Raw genomic sequence first — 16,581 nt, 5'->3', positions numbered from 1 at the left:
TTCTGGCTGTCCTGCGCCTCCCTTACATGTATTCAGTACATCTCACTGTGTCCACTCGAACTGCTGTAGAGAATTCTCTCACAGTCTCCTGAGATACTTGTTCCTAAAAGTTATAGGGCCTCCACCAAAGACACTGCTAGGTATGTGATTAACTTACAGGAATTCAAAGTGGGGCATTTGGCTCTGCATCCCATATGGATCTGATTCCAGTTCTAGCTTCCTGAGAATTCTGGCACATCCTGGGAAGCAGCAGATGATGGCACAAATACTTGGATCCCTGATACCTATGTGGAAGACCAGGATTGAGTTCCCAGCTCCTGGCTTTGTTCTGACCCAGCCCTGGCTGTTGTAGGCATTTGAGGAGTAAATCAGTGGATAGAAGATCTCTGTCTCTGTCTCTCCCTCTGAAACTTCACCTTTTAAGTAAATAAAAATAAACATTAAAAAGAATTCACTGGGGCTGATTTAATGAAAAGTTGTATTTGAATAGCAGCAGCATATGCTGCTTCTCACTGTCTAGGCTGACTGTTGTTTGGAAATACTAGTCTCTTTTGATGGGGAAGAAGTATTTTATCTTACCAGTTCTGGTCTCTGCTGAGACAAGTGAAAAAAGATTTTGATTGAAAATTTAAAAAAAAAAGAAGAAAAAAGAAAAAACAGCTGTTCAACCGAGCCAAGTAGATGTATTAACAACTTATTCTTTATGGCATGAGGAGCTCTGACTCATTTCTGTCTTTTGGCTCTAATTGGAAACGAGAGGTTCATTGTGTTCCGTTGTCACCTCTAGTCTGACTTTAGTTAAGATCTCTTGTCTGGAAGCAGGCAGTTCACATACCTACAGGTTTTCATTTGTAAAGTAAGGATTATTTTTGCCATTATTGCTTGATAATCTTCAGTTGTGATTTTTCTATTTTTGACTATATTTCCATCCATCTCATATTAGGATATTGTAAGATTCAAATTTTTTTTTCTAATAAGCAATGAACTTGGTAGAAGGCCAGATTATGACAACTTAAAAAGTGTGTCTAAAAATGTTGATTGGATTGTATTTTCATTTTTTTATAATTAGTTGAAATATTCTTACTTAAGCAATGAAACAGTTATTCAGTGCTATTTCAATATGAGTTGTTATGATGGTTCATATTGAGATGGATATCTTTTTAATACAGTAAATGTTCCTGATTTTGTAATCAAGCTATGAGTGGTTACATCATTGTATATAACATCCGTTAGCAAAGGCCAGTCTTTGGATAATTTTACAAGTATTCAACCAAATAGCAATTAGAATTTTGATGTTCAAATCTTGCTGATAGCAAATGCTGTTAATTAGGTAAAGTTTGGCTGTTGAGTGAAATTTTATGTTTTAACTAACATATTCAATAGTTAAGTGAATCTTGTGTAACTGGAGGGCTTAGGGAATGGAGTGTTTTTACTTGTTCAATTTTGTAATTAAGAGTTTATTTGGAATGTAAAAAAATTCTCAAGTACATTAGTATTTTTTGTGAAAGAGCCAACTTTTCTTTGAGTTACTATCTTTTGGTATGTGTGGTCTGTTGAATAACTGGGAAAGTGATTTCCTTCACTTCTCCGTTTCAGTCTTCTCTACCTACTGTGATTCTGTACCTTCTCCTTCAGTGCTGAGTGATGACATGTGGATTACCATCTAGGTATACTTGGTACAGAACTGATATTTTCATAGCAGGTGTCTCTCTTCTTGTGAATTCAAGACTCACCTCAAAATGCCTGCTGGACCTCTTCATCTGGGTGTTGTACAGACATTTCAGATTCAGTATGGCTAAAGGAAACCCCTCTGTCTCCCCCAAACTGCTGTTCTTCCAGGTTTCACTGTGTCTGTCAGTCCATGCACCACCAGCAGAAGGCAGAAAGCTTGGACTCATTCTTGAGTCTTTGCTTTTCCTTTTCCTGCATGTGCCAAACTCTGTCAGTTGTAATGAGTCTACTATCAAAAGGTCTTTTTGAATTCCTTCCTCCTGCCCATATCTGGACTGTGTCGCATCATTGTGTCTGTCTCTCAGATTACCGTAAGAACCTTTTAACTGACTTCATCCACTTAGGCAAGATTGCAGTCTCTACTGGAAGCCGGACTGCAAATCCCATCAGTTCACTCTCACTTTCAAAACTCTTTTGAGCCCTCAGGCCACAAGGCCTTCAACAGTAGTTCTCCCTGTGCACCTCTCCGCCTCTGTTTCCTCAAAGGAGAATTCTTCAGATATCAGACTTCCTCTTAGAGTCAGAGTTTTGCGCCTTCTGTTACATTAGGCTTTCTCCTTTTGCTTGGTTGGCCCCTGCACTTCCTTTTAGCATTTTCGTGGACGTTACTTTCTCAGTCTGTGTCTGCACTGAGCACCTTTTGTAACCAGAAACCTGTGTGCAGCCTGGAGCTCTAACTGCCGATGCTCTATCCTTTGATAACCAGTGGTCTGTAATCACACACCATGCGTGATGCTTGCTCTTCCCAGGCCTTTTCACCCCAATTTACACTGTGATCTTAGGAGGCATCTATAGGAAAGGAACTTACCCAGATCGTTAACCCACTATTTCCTGTGCTACTACATCCTGTGGAGTACGTTGTTGAAAAGTGCTCCCAGGTCAAAGCGTTGGGTGGCCCTGAGTTGATAGTGCTCCGGTTGAGATGAGCAATGAACGCATTGTAGATCAGTCTTCCCACTGGAAGCTTCACAAATCAGCGCTTTCACTGACTAGATTCAGAGGAAATTGACTTTAAAAAAAAAAAAAAAAGTAGAGAAGCCCCTGGAATGGAATCCATCATTTTCTCTGCCCCACAAGACTTAGGGAGTGGAGATCTCTGGGTGTCCTCACCTCCCTGGAGCCAGAGTCGGGTCCCTGCTTCTCTAGCCTCATGTGAACAGTTCTGTTCCTTGGAGGCTCATGTGATTCAGTTCTTTCAGCTGTTGTGAGTAGGTGTTTCTCTGGTCCTGTCCTTGTCCAGTGGTAGTAGCTGCCATTAGTACCATCTTGATAAGGAATCTAAGCCTCATTTTAGAACCTTCCTGAGCTCCAGTAATACCTCCACGCTACTTTGTATACTCACCTGTGTGACCATAGCCGAGACGTCATCGCTTTCTAAAATCTCACGTTCTTTCCATTGCTTCATCTCCCTCCTTTCAGTACCGGTCTTAACACTTTTTGATATTTTATAGTCCTTGATGTCTCTGTGTTTTCCCAACCCCTTTAGCTTTCCCTTGCTTCTCTTCCTTTCTTACAAGACCTGAACTGCTGAGCCCTTGTCACTTGCATTTTCTACTCCCTTTTACATGCTAATCCTTCACCAAATCAGCTCAGCAAAAACTCAGCTTTGGGTCGTGCAGGCATCTTTTTTTTTTTTTTTTTTAAAGGTTTATTTATTTACCTGAAAGAGTTACACAAAGAGAGAAGGAGAGGCAGATGGAGGTCTTCCATCTGCCAGTCCACTCCCCAATGGCCACAACAGTTGGAGCTATGCTAATCTGAAGCCAGGGGCCAGGAGCTTCCTCCAGGTCTCCCACGTGGGTGCAGGGGCCCAGGGACTTGGGCCATCCTCCACTGCTTTCCCAGGCGACATCAGAGAGCTGGATTGGAAGTGGAGGAGCCGGGACTTGAACCGGTGCCCACATGGGATGCTGGCACTGCAGGCATCGGCCCTACCCGCTATGCCACAGTGCTGGGCTCATGCAGGCTTCTTTTGTGCTGGTCTCCACACAAAGAGTACTGAGCACAATGACCACTACCACAACAGCTCCCAGAGCGTTGCACTACACATCCAGGGTCGCCAGCCTTGCTGGAGTTTCAGTTTTAATGAGACCTCCATCTGCTTTTCCTTGCATGCTGCTCTCTCATTTCTGTCACCAGCAATTCCAGTTCCACACTAGGTTTCTCCCACACTCTGCTTCCACCACCCTCCTCGATCTCTGCAGCTCATCTTGTCCTGCCCTGCCCCAGAGTATCCTGTGACTCCCTCTTCTTTAGCAGTGGGTCTTCTTCCAGAGACTTCTCTACATTTTCTAGTGGTTCTCAAGTGTCTTGTCTTTCCTTGCAGGAGAATGGGTTTGTATTGTTCGGATGTATCCTGTGCTATTGACTGCATTCCCTCCCAAGCCCTTTACGTTATTGCTTGATCAGTCACTTTTTCTCTTTGCTGTTTTTAACTTACCCTCTCTCCCACCCCTTTGTCTGGTTTAAGCACCTACTTAAATGGTGCATCTTTTAATGATGGGGATGCATTCTGAGAAATGTGTTGTTAGGCGATTTCATCATTGTGAGCATCATGAAGTGTACTTGCGTGGTAGGAAGACAGGCATTAGTCTACATCTGTGAGAGGGACCAAGGAACAGAAACAGGAAGCTGTGTGGTTGAATGAGACAGCGACATAGAAGCATGCCTTGGAAGCAGCCTAGCATTTACACACTACATGGCTGTGTCCAGTGACTTTGTAGGTGGGTCCCAGATGTCCTCTGATAACGTCTAAGGAACTCTTCCTAGCCCTGCACCGGGGGTGCTGTTTGGTGCAATAGCACTGTACTGATAAAGCGCCAGGAGGAACTTCATACATTCCATGCCCCAGGAAGCTCTCAGCCGAGCAATATCCCAGATTCAGATTCCAGTCTGAATGCAGATTGGGGTCTTGGTCCTTGGCTGAGATGCCCACTTGGCCTGCCATGTGTTTTTTCTTCATTAAACCTCACTAGCTTGCTCACTGCCCATCTCTGTCTCACTCTGAAATTCTTTTCTTACGGGAAGAGAAGCAGCTCTGTTCCAGCATTCTGGTAAGTCTACACATACCTAGATTGCATAGCTATGCGGAAAACCCTTTGCTCTGGTGCTATAAACTTGTACAGCAGCATACTGGACTGCAAGTTGTAGGCAGTTGTTATACAATGATAATATTATAGGTATCTAAACACAGAGTACAGATAAAATATGGTATAAAAGATGGAGAACTGGAGTTTTTAAGACTTTTTGCATCTCTTGTAATAGAAGCTTAGAACACAAACACTGTGGAGCTATACAAACTTTTTAAATATACTCTTATCCTATAAGCTTTTTAATTTTTTAAAGATGTAAATATTTGGAAGGCAGAGTTACAGAGAGGCAGAGAGAGACAGAGAGGTCTTCCATCCGCTGGTTTACTCCCCAAATGACCGCAATAGCTGGAGCTGGGCCAGTCTGAAGCCAGGAGCCAGTAGCTTCCTCTGGGTCTCCCACACGGGTACAGGGGCCCAAGGACTTAGGCCATCTAATGCTGTTTTTCCAGGCCATAGCAGGGAGCTGGATTGGAAGTGGAGCAGCTGGGACTTGAACTGGCACCCGTATGGGATGATGGAACTGCAGGCCGTGGCTTCACTTGCTATGCCACAGCACCGGCCCCCTATAAGCTTTTATGTTTTTAATTTTTTTACTTTCTAAAGTTTATTGTTGGGAACAAAGACACAAACACACATTAGCTCAGGCCTGCACAGGGTCATGCTCATCAATCAATATCACTGTCCTCACTTGCACATCTTGTCCCACTGGAAGGTGGTCAGGAGCAGTAACACGCATGGAGCTGTCATCTCCTGTGATACCAAAGCCACCTTCTGGACACCTGAAGGAGCTGCCTGAGACTATGTTATAGTAACGTTTTTATAAGTAGTACCCTGTAATGATAAAGGTTAATACAGTCAGACTGTAAACCAGTAGCATAAGTGTTTATTGTAATTGTCCAGCATTATGGACTGGACAGACTGCATGTGCTATACTTTTAAACAACGGCAGTGTAGTAGGTGTGTGGACACCAGCATCACCACAAACATATGAGCAGTGCATTCCATATGACGGTACAATGACTGTGACATCACTAGGTGACAGGAGTTTTTCAGCCCTATTCTGTTGCCAGGCCACCATTTTGTATGTGGTCCATCCTTGACCAAAGCGTCGTGTGGCACATGACTCTTTCAGAGGTCTCGTAAAAAAAATAGTGTCCTGCCTGAAGCCTGTGTGCCCATTCTGTTACTGGTTTGTATCTACTTTCAACCAAACTTTTTGAAAAAGTAGTCAGCAATGTCGTCTTCATTTCTTCACTTTGGGTTTTCTCCTTAGCACTCTGCAACATGACTTCTCTCTCCATGCTGCCAACACTGCCCACTAAGGGCCTCATTGACTGCTGTCAAGTTCATGGATATTTTCAGTCCTCTCCTTAGTGAGCCACTTGTGACACTGTTGGATGTCTGTGTGCTATTCTCTGCTCTCTTGAACCCCACACTGGACTCTGTAATACCACCCTTTCTAGGACCACCTGCTCATGGTTGACTCTGTCCTCTGGTTCTCTTGGTTCCTGTTCCTTCACAGCTGGCTTAACTGCTTCTGTTCTGCAGGTTTCTCTCCACCTCTGCCCTTCCCTATACACAGAGGTTCTTGACTTTTCCTTATGACCTTTAAACAATCTGTTGAAAATTATGGATTCTTTCCCACAAATAAACAAACGGACTGATACACAGGAAATGGAGTGTAAAGTGTCAAGAGACACGGGAAGCCATGGGAAGAATCGATAGGCACCCTCATGCTTTCAGTTGTGGCTTTAGAGATAACTTCTAACTCTCTAAGTTGGTCTTGGCTTCTCCCCTTCGCCCAAGACCTGTGTTCTTTCTTTTTCCTTGCCTGGCTTCAGACCCTCCTGACCTCTGAGGCAGACACTGCAAACAGCTTTTAACTCTTCTCCCTGCCTCAGGCTGCTGTCCTTCAAATCTATCCTCCTCCCAGCCCCTTCAGCTTTCAACACAGGTTCTCCATTTCCTACAGTAGTGGTTCCACACCCTTGCAAGGACACCCAAGCCTCTTTTGAGGAACTGCATTGCTCTCTTGTGTCTTTGAGGCCCTTCCCATCCATTTCTTTCTTTCTTTTTTCTTTTTTAAGATTTATTTTATTTATTTGAAAGAGTTACAGAGAGAGGTAGAGACAGAGAGGTCTTCCATCTGCTGGTTCACTCCCCAGATGGCCTCAATGGCCAGATCTGCAGCGATCTGAAGCCAGGAGTCAGGAGCTTCTTCTGGGTCTCCCATGCAGGTGCAGGGGCCCAAGGACTTGGGCCATCTTCCACTGCTTTCCCGGGCCACAACAGAGAGCTGGATTGGAAGAGGAGCAGCTGGGACTAGAACCGGCGCCCATATGGGATGCTGCCGCCTCAGGCCAGGGCTTTAACCTGCTGCGACACAGCACTGGCCCCCTTCCCATCCATTTCTACTCCACTAGTGAGGGCAGGTGGGGTTTAACTTGAGTATGATTCCACCATTTCCCCGTCTTCCTAACTTCCTGCCTCATGTTTCGGTGACACCAGACTTCTTATTCTCTGCACCCTCATTTGACTTGATTCACACTGTTCTCCTGGTTTGGAGCACTGTTCCAGCCCCTAGTTTTATCTGATGATGATTTACCAAGCAAAAACTCCTACCTAATTTCAAGATTCACTTCCACTTCCATTCCTTGTGCCTGTTCATACCATCTTGAAGCCCTGTTTCCCAGTGCTATTGGAACTGGTAGTTGAGCAGTTAATTGGAAAAGCTGGAGTTAAAAAAAAAAGCCTACTATAAATATTTAAATTCAACTTAAATACATTCATTTTCCAATTTTTAAGTGATGACCAAGGCATTTTCTTTGGAGTGTGGATACTTGATTGGAATTCATTGTTCATTCTTGATTAAGCTGCACCCAGAATGGACCCTCTAGATTTCTAGTTTTGGTTTAAATGAAAAAAAAAAAAAAAAAGCAAGCCACTTATGCAGCAATTTGAGTGCAGAGTTCTGGTGTGTGACTCACCCCACCCTCAAATCCTTTCAGGAGCACTGTCCTTTCCTAGTTCTGTAGCAGTTTGTTTTTCTTATAGAGATTCACCTTTATCATGTCTTTTCCAAGGCATTCAATCATAGAAATAACACTTGTCTTTCTTTTTGTTTAATGCTTAATTGAAGTGTATAATTTCTGATATAAGGATATGGTTTATGAGTTCATTCAACTGCTTGGAGCAGAGGTGCCATGTGATCAGTATGCTGTAGACATCAACCAGTATTGTACAGAGGGAGTGGACATTGTGTTGATTTATCTGGCGTGCTGTTGGATGGAAGTTGGTTAAAAGAGTTTCTCCTGTAGTTATTTTCCTCACTTAACCTCTCCCCTTTTTAGAGTATGAACTCTCTCGAAGGTAGGGACTATGTGTTTTTTCATTTTTGTTTATCTGATCTTTCCTTCTGCATAGTATCTACTACTAAGTAGATATTCAGGATGTATTTGTGAGATGTATGAACAGATTGTCATGTCGGTCATGCTACTACGTTGGAATAATCAGAACACTGGTTTGGGACTCAGCTGGGACAGATAAGTCATTGCCTTGGAACAAAATAGAGGTTTGAACCCTTTTGTGTGTATTCTTGAGCAGATCGCACTCTTTTTTTTTTCATTGAGAAATGGGGGCAGCAACCCGCTTTGGATTGTGTGAGGATTAGCTGAGGATGTGAAGTGTCCAGCGCAAGGTCTGACATGATGGACGATAGCCTTGATAATGTTTGTCACCAGTGAGGAGAACATGGGAATTCACTTGATCTGACTCATCACTGACAGGATTGCATGGCCTGTGTTCCCTTCCTGCTCCAAAATTCTCATTGCATAAAGAATGCTTCATGTTTTAGACAGATTTGTATAACAAATAAAAGTGTATTTCTTGAGATTTCACATTTGTAGATTTGATAAAGTAGGTTATTAGGTGATTACCGGCTTATACCTTGAAAAAATAATTTCAGGTTGTAGGACATCATTTGTTGGTAAGTTGAACTTTCTATTAAAGTGTGAAGACTAGCTTAGTTCCACTAGTCAGTGTTAAACTATCAGTGTTAAGAGCCAAGGTAGAGGTGGAGATGGAAGTTCTAAGGAGATTGCTTCCAGGCAAGAAGTGAAATAAAATTAAACTCTTTAGATTAATTTATGAACAAGCTAAACTTTTCATTAAACACAGATCCTACTAAAGTATAACAGCAAGGATTTATACTGTCTTCATTATAAAAAATTATGAATGTAGTTTTGGGGTTTTCATGTTGATCACATTTTTCTTGATGTGTGATTTTAAAAATGAGGATTGGGTGAGAAAGATGGAAATGGTACTGAGGCTATCTTCCATTCTACATCTCCAAATTTGGTATGTTTAAAGAAGTAAGACAATTAGAATTGTTTTCAATATTTATTCTGGAGCTGAAGCTAATACTGTTTTTATACTGCAGTTATCCTTTGACATGGAACAAGATGAGTTCTTTGGGGAGAAAGCATTCCAGCATTGTTGTGCAGAATTCATCAAACATTCACAACTGATAGGCGATGGATGGGAATGGAGAATGTCTAAGGTAAGGACAGACATTTTTATGTCCTATTTCAATGGAGGGCGTTCTTCCCTGCCCCACCATGTAAAACCTCACTAATTGAAACGGAGGTATGAAAGCTGGTTTGATTTAATAAAAGGTTTAAATTGAAGCATTTTTGAAACAGATGTCCAGTTTATACTTCAATTCTATATACTTCTTGTTATTAGGCTAATGAGGTATTATCTAAAAAAGTCTGGAGGTTACTTGCTTAATTTAAAAAGAATGCTTGGTCTATTAACATCTGAATGTAGACAGAGCTTCGGTGGTCTACTTGCCTACATTATTTTCTTAGGAAATCACTTTTGTCCAGAGAGAGAAAAAAGATAATGCTGGGATCAGGTTTAGTCAGACAGCCATGGACTCCCAAATGCTGAAGATTGTATTCAGGGAAACTTAGGAATGTATACACATTCCAAAACCTGTTCTCTTTGGGTTCCATTAAGGAATAATGTGAAAAGCCTAGGCACTCACCTTCTTCCACAAATTCAGTGAATAAAGTTTGATGCCCAGAGTTCCTTAAAATCCTTTCTTAAAGATTATGTTTTTTTCCTTGGCATTTTATCTGATTTTTCAAAAAAAATTTATTTACTTGAGAGGTACAGTTACAGAGAGAGGCAGAGACAGAGAGAAAGATCTTCCATCTGCTGGTTCACTACCCAAATGGCTGCAATGGCTGGAGCTTAGTCAATCTGAAGCCAGGAACCAGGAACTTCTTCTGGGTCTCCCACATGGGTGTAAGGACCCAAGGACTTGGGCCATCTTCTGATTTCCCAGGCCATAATAGAGAGCTGGATCAGAAGAGGAACAGCTGGGACACAAACCGGCACTCGTATGGGATGCTGGTGCACAGGCTGGGGCTTAGCCCACTACACCACAGCACAAGCCCCAGATTCTTAAAAAGTCAAGAGTTCTGATTTCTCTACTGGTTCTGTTTCTTTTATGCACCCTGAGAAACTTGAACGGTTTTGAACTGGTTCCTGTTACTCAGAACTGGGCCACAGAGATGTCTTGGTTGGGTCCATATGTCCCCAGGGAGAGAAGCCATGGTGCCCTCTTGGTTGATTTGCCAGTGCAGCTTTGGCAGAGTGGCTCATGGAGGGTCCAGAGGTGGAAGGTCAACTGCCTGTGGTAGATTCCAACCCCACTGTGCAGACAGTGATTGGGCCAGTCTGTAAGCCCTGTGGCAGTCTCCCTGTGCAGGAAAATGGGCTTTACTGGCACCTTTTATTAATCTTGTTCCTGGGTCCTTTATACTTCTGCTAGCTCTTGTGTTTGAATTTTCAGTTGACTCATTTCTTCTGTTATTGCTGATATAGAGAAGCTCTGTTGATTTTTACACAGTAAATGGCTGACCGTTCTGTCTCCTTACTCAGTTTTGCTGTGAGTCGCTGGCATTTCCCCTGTGTCTCTTGAGCCTCAAAGGGCACTGTGAGGTCATCTGCAAATGAAAACTTTTGCTGTGGTTGTTACCTTCTTTGTGTCTATTATTTTATGCACTGACTAGAAAAATATTAAGTAGTGATAGCAGTGGTAGTATCAGATTTCCTGTCTTGAGCCTGACTTTAGGTTTTCTGTGCCTTTTGACCTTTAATAATTTGTGTGGTTATTCCTTGGGAATCTTCCCTCTATGCTACTTTTTTTTTTTTTTTTTTAAATGAGGGGCCAGTGTTGTGGTGTTGTGGTGTTGTGGGATCAGGCCACTGCTTGGGATGCTTACATCCTGTATCAGAGCACCAGTTTGACTCCCAGCTACTCCACTGCTGATCAAGCTCCCTGCTAATGCCCCTGGTCCCCTGACATCTGTGTGGGAGACCCAGATGGACTTCCTGTATCCTGGTTTTAGCCTTGCTCAGCCCTAGCTGTTGCAGCCATTTGGGGGAGTAAACCAGTGGATGGAAGATAGATCTGCGTGTGTGTGTCTCTCTCTCTCCTTCTCTCTCTCTGTCACTCTTCCTTTTGAACAATAAATGAATGAAACACTAAAAAAAAAATTAAAAAGGAGAGTTTCTTTTATCTTAAGCTGGAGGGAGGGTGATGAAGTTCCTATAATCATTTGAGTGACCTCCAAGGATGAGGAAAGAATTGGTTAGAGGGGAGCTGGGACTATCTATGTATGTCTTTGTGACAGGGTGTGGGCAGGGACTGCAGCAGGTCTTGAGGAAGGAAATTATATCTCAGGATTTTTTTCAGTGAAATTTTAAATAAATGTCTCAAGAACCAGTTTGCAGGATTTGTTTTTGTTGTTGGTCTGTCCCATGAGAGATAGAGCCAAGTATTGCCTTTTGTTTGCTACTGCTGGCTGCTGACTTAGAAAGGTTCCTTGCTCTTTCTGGAGAGATTTAGGCCCTGAATTAAAGACAGTTCTTTTCTTTTTTTTTTTTAATTTTTTTATTTTTGACAGGCAGAGTGGACAGTGAGAGAGAGACAGAGAGAAAGGTCTTCTTTTTGCCATTGGTTCACCCTCCAATGGCCGCCGTGGTAGGCGTGCTGCGGCCTGTGCACTGCGCTGATCCAATGGCAGGAGCCAGGTGCTTCTCCTGGTCTCCCATGGGGTGCAGGGCCCAAGCACTTGGGCCATCCTCCACTGCACTCCCTGGCCACAGCAGAGAGCTGGCCTGGAAGAGGGGCAACCGGGACAGGATCAGTGCCCCGACCGGGACTCGAACCTGGTGTGCCGGCGCCGCAAGGCGGAGGATTAGCCTAGTGAGCCGCGGCGCCGGCCAAGACAGTTTTTTTTCAGGTGGAAGTGATGCCATGGATAGTTTCAGAACAAAGAAAAATATCCTTCAGAGAAAAGTCTTTCCACCCTAGGGCATGGACTGCAAACTCCAACATCTGTGGAGACCAGAGTGATAATGTAGGTGGACGAAGCTGCCAGGGATGAACAGGGTGGAGACCAAGTCTTGTGGTCTGTGGCTGCCCAGAGAGCTTAGCTCAAAGCCAAGCTGGAAACACAGGACCATATGTTAATAGATCTTTTGATATTTCAAAAGAAGGACAGAGTTCAGATTTGAGAGGAGAGTTTTCTCAATGTTTAAATGTTGGCAGCTAATTCTAAAAGATGTTTTCCAAACATCAGGAAGACTAAATCAAACATATTGGTGACATATGATGTGTGGGCTCTGTATGGCCAGTTCTCAGTAATGCCCACAACAGCTGGGATAGGATCAGTATTGAGCCAGGAGCCTGAAACTCAACCCATCTCTAATACGTGGGTGGCAGGGACCCAACTACTTTGAGCTATTGCTGCATCCCAGGGTCTCCATTAGCAGGAAGCTGGTTGGAATAAGGAACCAGAGCTGGGAATTGAACCCGATACTCTGATATGGGATATGAACATCTTTTTTTTTTTTTTTTTTTTTTTTTTGATAGGCAGAGTGGATAGTGAGAGAGAGGAGAGAAAGGTCTGCCTTTGCCATTGGTTCACCCTCCAATGGCCACTGCGGCCGGCATGCTGCGCTGATCCTAAGCCAGGAGCCAGGTGCTTCTCCTGGTCTCCCATGGGGTGCAGGGCCCAAGGACTTGGGCCATCCTCCACTGCACTCCCGGGCCATAGCAGAGAGCTGGCCTGAAAGGGGGGCAACTGGGACAGAATCCGGTGCCCCGACCGGGACTAGAACCCGGTGTGCCGGTGCCGCAGGCAGAGGATTAGCCTATTGAGCTGCGGCGCCGGCGGGATATGAGCATCGTAACCAGAGTTTTAACTACCAGACTAAGCGCTTGCTCTAAACACAGTATTTTCTTTTTACATTCTTACTGGGATGTAACTGAAGAATAAATAGTGCTATAAAGAAATCTTAAACATCATTCTTAGTAGTCTGTTAGTATACTATTAGTATTGTATATTTTGCGATTATTTAATGCCTATTTTGCAACAGTGCAAACAAGTACTTAGATTAATGTCATGAGGCAAGATTTACAGTGTAAGATAAAAGTGATCAATTTAAACCGAAGATGTTAGATAGAAATCCTGTAATATTAACTCTATATTGGAAGTATCAATAAGAATTCAAGTGACATATTTTTAAGTTTTGTTTATTGAAGTGCCCAGATTGTGATTTATTTTAAGTACCTTCCTCCACAAAAAGGAAGCAGAGATTTTTGGAGGAATGGCTAATTCTAAGTCTGAAGGAGGAAGTATACAAGGTGAGTCTGAGTTAACTTGTTGACTTGACCAGAATGTAAGGAAGTTAGAGGTTAGTGGTTGGTGAGATCTTGTCCACTTGTCAAAGATGAGCCAATATGTGCAACATAAATAATGAGGAATGAAATTGTTAGAATCTGTTAAAAACATTAAATCTCTTAAGAACCAAGCATTCACATTGTTAGAAAAAGAGAGAACATCTACTCTATTAATTCAGTGTCATTGGAAGTATCGAGGACATCAGTGTCTTGATCTCAGAATTGATAATCAAAAGGAAAGAAATAGGCATTTATCCCACCTGTATAGTTCATCCTTCCTGAGCTGTATTTCATGGTAACCAAATAGGCTGATTCTCCTCCCTCCTATCTAACAAACATAGAAAGACAGGTAGAATTAGAAAATTGCTCTCTTTCAAACCCTAATGAAATGAATAAGGTGACACTAATTGGTGGGTTCAACAATTAGGTAAGGAATTAGGGATGAGGAATTTGCCAAGGAGAGCTTGACCTGTCGACACCAGAGCCCAGTACTCACTCTTGCTGTTTCCATGACGGTTTTGTAACGTGAGTCACAGGGTACCATCTATGACGTGTTTGTGCCCCAAAATGGAAGTCAGGTGATAGAGGACCAAGTTAATTAACACTAGAGGCAATAAACAGAAGAATCCAGACATCTAAAGGACGACTGACCTGGTTTCTTTAGAAAGTCAGTGGTAGGAGAAAGAAGCCAGAGGTCTGTGTCTCAACCCAGGATTGAGGACCAGGTTCTTTGTTTCTGTTTTTTAAATATCCTATTCTGGCAGCAACCAGTACGTGGTTCCAGTGCCAACTGGGTGTCTGAAAGTGCCCCTTGGTTCAGTGGGGGAGGTCCCACCCAGGCCTTAGAGGTATCTCCAGCATCAGCTTGCTATGAAAGCTCTGTTTGCCTACTTCCCTTCGTTGTCCTGACCTTGTTGACCTGTAACAAAGAGTTATAGACCAATGCCCAACTGGTTTGGAACTGGCAACAGTTAGCTCTCAAACTGGCACTAGTTGAAGCAATACTTTACAGGGTCTAGGTCTAGGTTAGCAGAAATTGAAGAGACATACCCTATTGTAAATATGTGAACCTTATTTGGATCCTGACTCAAAGAAATCATTTGTAAAAGGAATTTTTGTTGTTTTTTTGAGACAATAAGGGATATTTAATTATGGAATGAGATATAAAAGGATAGCAAAGAGTTTTTAGCAAAACCAAACCAAACCAGGGATAGGTGAAGCAAATGTGGCAGCATCTTTGTGTGTATTGAATATGAATAGTGTGTACATGAGTTTAATTTTGGTATTATTCCCTCTACTTTCATGTTCTGTACGTGTATACTTCCCTCTGTCTTGCCACAATTTGCTTACATTCTCTGTGCTTTATTTCTAATTAGAAATGTTCTTAGTTTATCTTGAATTCAACAGCCCCTTTTGGGGATTTGTGCAATGTTAAAATTCCAAACCAACTTGCCTTCTAGAGTTTTTCTTTGTGTGTGTGTGTTCTAGTAGTAGATCTCAGTTCTGTGATTCTACTATTTACAATTTCTTAATAAAAATAATTTCCCACAGGTTTTCAGCTTCCTTCTCTTGCTTTTTTCTAGCAGAAACAGAAAGAGATAACATGCAGATTCTGAAAACAATGTCCTACTTTCTTGAAATTAGATTTTATACAATTAGTACCAGGTCATTTTATACATTATTCTTAAAGAAGAATTAAAAAGCTTCTCCCCTGTGTTAATCCCCTTTCTCTTCAGTTAAACCCACTTGATTGTATTTTAAATATATACAATATCACACTAGAAATATTTTGATTACCCCCATTACAGTGTAAGAAGTGCTTATTGAAAGGGCTTATTTCCTAACATATAGAGAAAATTTTTTAAAATATCACTTTATTCTGAATATAAATTTAAACTGAATTTATGATTCCTTTTCTTCCAGTCTTCTTTCCCTCTGGCTGATTCACATTGCTTTTCTTAAAACCCTTCATCATCATGCTAATTATATCAAATTCGTATTTTAAATATAGAATCTTCAATATCTCCATATTTTGCCTTATTTCATCTTTTCATACCATCTGAGTAACAAAGCCCACCATGGCCTTTCCCATAGCTCCCACTGCCCTGCTGAATTTCATACCACATTTATTTGTGGTCTATGTTTCTAAATGTCTTATTATGAAAAAATCTCAAGCCTATGAAAGTCAACATGGTATTGTAATGAACTCCCTCGTGCTCATCACCTTGCTCCCACAATTACCAACTCATAGCCAGAAACAGAGTCTTGTAAAGCATCTGTGCCGTGTATGAAGTGACATGGTATATCTCGATTTAATTAACTTGGCTGTCTTTATTTTTCTCCCATATGTCTTAAAATTATGGGTTCTTCAAGTGCACTCTGCATATTTATTTATTATTATATATCAAAATTAATGAGCAAACTCTGTAACAAAGACCCCAGACACATTAAATACTATTTCTAAAAATTTTAATTTGCTTTTTAGATTGTAGTAAAGTGCACATAACATCACATTTACCATCTTGACCATTTTTAAGTGCCCAGTTCAGTATGGTTAAGTACCTCCATGTTGTTGTGCAATCAAGTTCCAGAACCTTCCCCCAACCCTCCCCCAACCCCCAGCTCCCGGCAACCACGCTTCTGTTTACTGTCTCCCTGAACTTGATCACTCAAAGTAACTCATCTAAGTAAGTATGTTCATATGATATTTGTCTTTTCATAACATTTCATTTTGCATAGTGTCTTCAAGGTTTATCCACTATTTCCACAAATTTTGATTTAGGATTTTATGAGGTAAAGGACTAAAGAAAATATATGGTGAATTTTTGTTGGATGGTGATTTTTTTTGAATTACATAGCTTCATTCTTTTAAGAGATTGCATTCCTTTTATTTCTGAAATGCGTTGTTAAAGAGGATTAAGAATGATTTCCTTGTACATCTGATAAGATTGGTTCTCACCAAGTCTTGTTTTTGCTGATAATATATAAACCCAACTGGGT

At 41.9% G+C, this 16,581-nt stretch overlaps 1 protein-coding gene across 11 annotated transcripts in view; it reads left to right on the top strand.

Annotated features, from left to right (window-relative positions):
- The window catches only part of ATG10 (autophagy related 10), a 295,508-nt gene that overhangs the window by 8,270 nt on the left and 270,657 nt on the right, over positions 1-16,581 (top strand). For all 11 annotated transcript variants that reach the window (XM_062212464.1, XM_062212469.1, XM_062212465.1 and 8 more), the window contains exon 2: positions 9,262-9,381. In XM_062212464.1, the coding sequence (XP_062068448.1) occupies positions 9,274-9,381 (108 nt within the window). In that variant the 5' untranslated portion in view covers positions 9,262-9,273. The remainder of the gene's footprint in view (positions 1-9,261; positions 9,382-16,581) is intronic.

Source organism: Lepus europaeus, chromosome 15 (genome assembly GCF_033115175.1).
Source record: "Lepus europaeus isolate LE1 chromosome 15, mLepTim1.pri, whole genome shotgun sequence".
In the NCBI taxonomy this organism is placed as follows: Eukaryota; Metazoa; Chordata; class Mammalia; order Lagomorpha; family Leporidae; genus Lepus; species Lepus europaeus.
This window is presented reverse-complemented; position numbering and strand designations above follow the sequence as displayed.